The sequence below is a fragment of the Drosophila obscura genome, unplaced genomic scaffold (genome assembly GCF_018151105.1).
Source record: "Drosophila obscura isolate BZ-5 IFL unplaced genomic scaffold, ASM1815110v1 contig_137, whole genome shotgun sequence".
Taxonomy (NCBI): Eukaryota; Metazoa; Arthropoda; class Insecta; order Diptera; family Drosophilidae; genus Drosophila; species Drosophila obscura.
This window is the reverse complement of record NW_024542721.1, coordinates 2,075,006-2,080,458: the sequence shown is the minus strand read 5'-3', so window position 1 is coordinate 2,080,458 and position 5,453 is coordinate 2,075,006. Positions and strand designations below refer to the sequence as shown.

At 39.9% G+C, this 5,453-nt stretch overlaps 1 protein-coding gene across 1 annotated transcript; it reads right to left on the bottom strand.

Annotated features, from left to right (window-relative positions):
• Positions 1-3,873: 3,873 nt before the first annotated feature.
• LOC111081297 (proteasome subunit alpha type-1) lies at positions 3,874-5,025 on the bottom strand. Its single transcript, XM_022377318.2, has 3 exons — positions 4,921-5,025; positions 4,236-4,865; positions 3,874-4,173 (listed from the first exon to the last, which is right to left on the bottom strand). Exons 1-3 carry the CDS (start codon positions 4,921-4,923, stop codon positions 3,955-3,957), a joined length of 852 nt encoding a protein of 283 aa, XP_022233010.1. The 5' UTR covers positions 4,924-5,025; the 3' UTR covers positions 3,874-3,954.
• Positions 5,026-5,453: the final 428 nt, after the last annotated feature.

Genomic DNA, 5,453 nt, shown 5'->3' with positions numbered 1-5,453 from the left:
TCTACAATGTATATTTTACATCTAACATGTAGATTATAGATGTACCATTCAAATTCTACATCTCCTCCGCTAGGGGTTGCTCGCACACTGAACGCGGCAGAGTGTGCGAGCGAGAAGGAAAATGAGTTGCGCTGTCGTTGGCAGGGGGAGGCAGAGGAAGCAACAGAAAATTAATTTCTTCATTCTGGCTATAATTATGATCCGATCTGATTCAGATTCGGCAATCTGATAGATATGGTCATTCTCTATGATACTGCGTTTTTAGTTTTATCGTATCTTTAAAATTGTGCCTGCCACAGATTTTCGTTTTTTGTGGGGGCGGAAGGGGCGGGGCGAAATTTTGAAATACACTTGTAGCATTGTGATATCACATGAGTCTGGAAACCAAATTTGGTTGCTCTAGCTTTTATAGTCTCTGAGATCTAGGTGCTCATCGGGACGGACAGACAGACAGATGGACAGACAGACAGACGGATAGACAGACATGGCTATATCGACTCGGCTATTGATGCTGATCAAGAATATATATACTTTATGGGGTCGGAAACGTTTCCTTCTCTGCGTTGCACACATCCACTTTTACCACAAATCTAATATACCCCTTAACTCTTTTTTGAGTACGGGTATAAATATAAAAATACCTAATTATCAATATGAACTAGTTTCTAAGTTTCAATATATATTTTAAAAAAACCGACAAATGAAATTTTTTTTGATGTATATTTACCCAAAAGTTTTTATTTCCTTTTCGTGGGAGCAACCCCCAAACATTAAACTAGAGATTTGAGAAAAATTGTATAATAGAGTTGCGATGTCGTTGGGGGGGGCAGAGGAAAACAGAAAAACGCATTCTGGCTCTAAGATGCGATCTATTCAGATGCGATAGATATTATTCTTGACATATGATTTTTTAGTTTTAAATTAAAAAAAAAATTTTACACTTTACATTTTTTTTTTTGTTATGTTGCTCTAGCTTTTGCTCGCCTACTGACGCGGCTGAGTGTGCAGCGGGATGGAATACAGACATGACAGATGGGACAGGGGGACAGAAAAAATTCGTCTCTGGCTATTATTCTGATCCGATTTAGATATCTATGGGGTCGGAAACGTTTCCTTTTCTGCTGTTGCCACACACCTTGTTTGAAAATCCAATATACCCCTTAACTCTTTTTTGGTCGGGTATAAATATAAAAATACCTAATTATCAATACGACTAGTCTAGATTCAATACTATTTGAAAAACACCGACAAACGAAACTGACGTACGTGACCCAAAAGTTTTTATTTCCTTTTCGTGGTAGCAACCCCCAAACATTAAACTAAAAATTTGAAAAAAAATTGTATAATTTTATTGAATAACAAAGAACAGAATTGGGGGTGTCCACTTGAAAAAAACAGAAAAAAAATGTTCCTCAAATTTTGGCCCAGCCGAATATTTACCCAAAAATTTGTATTTTCTTTTCGTGGTAGCAACCCCCAAACATTAAACTAAAAATTTAAAAAAAAATTGTATAATTTTATTGAATAACAAAAAACAGAATTGGGGGGTGTCCACTTGAAAAAACAGAAAAAAAAATTTTTGCTCAAATTTTGGCCCAACCTAATATACATACATACACATAAATACATACATACACATAAATACATACATACACATAAATACATACATACACATAAATACATACATACACATAAATACATACGTGAAAAGACAGAATCGCGAATTTTTCGAGTGCAGACGCGACAAACAGCTGCTCTGCAAAGAAATTCCGAAATCCCGAAATATACCTGCGGAAAGACCCACATATTAGCCAAAGCGTTTGTTGACACCGCGTGCTCACCTGGGAGAGTCAAGCCACACACCTATTGGCCCCGGATCCGGACTGCTCGTCGTTCCTTCACGAGCACCCAAAGGGGGCAAGGGGTGCCAGGCCCCACCTTCAGTGCGTTGCATTGTCACTCAACGCCCGGAGGCTCCCGAACTTCCCCCAACTTTCCCCCAACTCCCAACAAGACAGCCCGGCCAGACGCAGTGCTGGTCAAATGCACCGAGGAGGCATCATACGCCGACATCCTCAAACTGGTGAAGGCAGAACCAACTCTCCAGACACTAAAAAACAAGGTTCAGGGCATCCGGAAGACTGCCTCGGCGGAGCTGCTACTCAGGATTTTCACCTGTGTCTCAAGTCTCTGGCGATACTCAACAGAGCCCAGCAACAATGGCAGAGGCCATCCAGCAGTCTATCGCTGAAGCGATTAGAGTGGCTATGGTAGAACAGACTCGATTGCTGGCGACCAGCATGGCTGATCAAACTAGCCAGCTAGTTCGAGCCATCTCTGATGGACTCCGAAGTACTCCCGCTGTCCCGTCAGCTACCGGTAGCTGAAATCGAACAGCAAACAAAGGAACCACTTGTCCGATTGTCCACTAGTGGCCAGATACCAGTTTCAGGCCTTAATCAAACGGGAAATAATTCTTCCCCGATTATACCCGGACTCTCAAACTTAGGACAAACTCGTAATGTTGGTTCAGGACTGTACGCCGCTTCGACAGCTTCATCGCTTCGTGCAGATCGTGTTAGCCAGATAATGTCCAATTGGAAATTGAGATTTACAGGAAAGGCTAGTATGTCCATTGAAGACTTTATCTATCGTATTGAGGCATTGACAAAGCAAACTTTGGACGAAAACTTTGAGATAACCGCTCGGTACGATAGTAACCTTTTTGATGGGAGCGCCAGCGAATGGTTTTAGCGCTTTCATAAAAGTGTCCCTGAAGTCCGTTGGATGGATTTATGCGTTGCCTTGCGTGGCCAGTTTAAAGATGACCGAAAAGATAGGAATATCCGAACGGAGGTTAAATTAAGAAAGCAGCGACCAAACGAATCCTTTGATGATTTTTGTGGCGCTATTGCCGCTTTGGCAGAAAAACTTTCTGAGCCTATGTCCAGGGCAGCCTTGGTTGAGACACTGCGAGCAAATTTTAGCTGACATTCAGCATGAGATCTTGTATGAGTCAGCTTCGAATGTAAAATCCTTGCGTCACCTTGTCCGTACGCGAGAAATATTTATGCAGTCCGTAGCAAAAACAAAGATTTCCCTTTCTGCTTCCCGTGCCTTACCTTGACGCCTGCAGAAGAGGACCTTGAGGTTTCCGCTGTAGAGTTCGTCTGTTGGAATTGCACTGGCAAAGGCCATCCCTATCAAGAATACCTAGAAGAACGTAGAATATTCTGCTACGGTTGTGGCAGGGCAGACACGTATAAGCCGAATTGAGGAAATGCAACCCAAACACTGCAAAAACTCGCTGTTGCGTGCACCACCGAAAAGTGCACGCAAACTGGTGAATCAAGCGACCAATACCGAACAAATGACTATCTGAATCAGATCGGATCATTATTATAGCCAGAATAAAGAAATGAATTTTCAGTTATTTCCCTCACCTCCTCCAACGACGTGACTCATTCTCTTTGTGCGACCTTTGCGAAGATGTATAATTTACATTGTGTATGTAGAATCTACATTATAGATGTATCAAAAATATGTAAAATGTTAAATATTTTAGAATTCTGCTGAAAAATGTATAATATAAAATGTATGTATATAAATTTTATATACTGAGTACGATTAAATAATGGAGGGTCACGGCAAAGACTCTATAACACTCTTTATATTCTCACAAGTGCAGGTCCACACAAATTGGATGTCGTCGCGTCTACCTAATTCTAGCTGTTTTAATTATCTTTTCAAAATAGCAAAGTTCTTTACAACCAGACGTAAGATACTAGAGTTATGTGAAAAAAACAAGCGCTACCTCTGAAAAAAGGTTAAAAAATATATTAAAAAATCGAGTTGACTCGCTGATAAATGATATTTTTTAATTCATTCACCGATATTTATTAAATGTTTTGATAAAGACAAAAACGCTCTCAAAAATCAAAATATTATCTTAGTCTATTCCACCGTTGCGACAGCTACGTCGGGGTCTCTAGGTCCAGAGTCCGGTTGATCTGCGTTCGACGTGCTTCCATCTTCATCATCTGACCTATGTTGCTCAACGCTAGCACTCTTCTTGTTAGCCATTTCCTTAGCCTTTTGTCGATATATATCGGTCTCTTTTTCGTTAAGTATTTTAAACGGCTGATTTTTGCCGACAATGGCTATTGTGATATTCTGTAACAATTGTCAATAATTATCAATAAAAGATGGCGTGTCCTTAGCTACAAGAATCATACCAATTTCTCATTCTCATTTTTGAGTTCGTCTGTGGGCAAGGAGCCATGAATCGCAAGTATTCCATGGCATATTATATCATCATCCGAACAATTTAAAAAAATGTTTAGATTCCTCTCTAAATATGTACGTGCACTTTGTGAGCGGGACCCAATAGAATTTGCTTTGCAATTATAAAAAGTCGCAGACGGTGTGACTTGATATATATGAGGCCCCTTTTCATCATAGCCGCCAACAAGCAGGCCCACTCCGTACGGACGTCGATCGTACCGTTGTGTGGTCGTTTGCATCTTGTTACCAAGATTTGTTATCAATCGGGATACCGGATAAGCTGAGCCGTAAGAATGCTTGTAACTTAAGCACTCAGATCGCAGGTACCTGCTAATCACACGAGCATCAGCAGTTATGCCAGCAATGGATATTCCCAAGTGTTCATCAATTTGAATAACCTTACGTTGAGAAGCTGACAGCTCCGAAGATGGTTTGCAAAGGGCAACCAGAACAGCAGCATCACGACTTTTTAAACCAACAGTTGCAGTTCCAAGTTTAACCGCTTCCATTGCGTACTCGACTTGGTGCAGTCGTCCTTGTGGACTCCATACTGTAACATCACTATCATACTGGTTTCGAAACTGAAAAAAAAAATGTATTCCCAAAAGCATTAATTTAATTAAATTTATAGCTTACCATAATTTTCAGAATAGATTCGTACAAGATGACAAGTAATATTTTGAAAAGCTAGATATGGCAAGGAAGCGATACAAATTACAGATAATCGCAGATATAATCGAAGATTTTAGAATAATGGAAATGAACATTATTTTTAGTTCGTCACGGAAGAGATTCTAGTCAATTTGGATCGGGTGAATGTGTAACACAGAAAAGTTCTTCACTGTCTATAATATCTCCATTTGCTATGCTCCGATCCCACCAAACAAAGCATCTACGACTATGATTATTTCGTACGAATCGAAATTTGTGTGCTTCGGTTTCTATTGGCTATTACATGCGTTTCATTTTAAAATGGTTTTGCTATATATCACTTGTCTAAATAATTCTCTAGTTTTAGCAATATTATATTATACAACAAAAATTCGTGATATGAGGGACATGTAACCGATGCCCGCCTATTGATATCGATATATTATCAGTCATCGGGAATACGCAATGTGTTATCTAGGTTTCTTTGGGTGCAGTCAAATTTTAGGTGTATTTAAATC

What these genes read in the sequence shown, in the direction of transcription:
- LOC111081297 (XM_022377318.2), bottom strand. An exon ending in AAAATGAGAATGAGAAATTG is followed by an intron (nt 4,174 to 4,235) that starts GTATGATTCTTG and finishes CAATTGTTACAG; the next exon opens with AATATCACAATAGCCATTGT.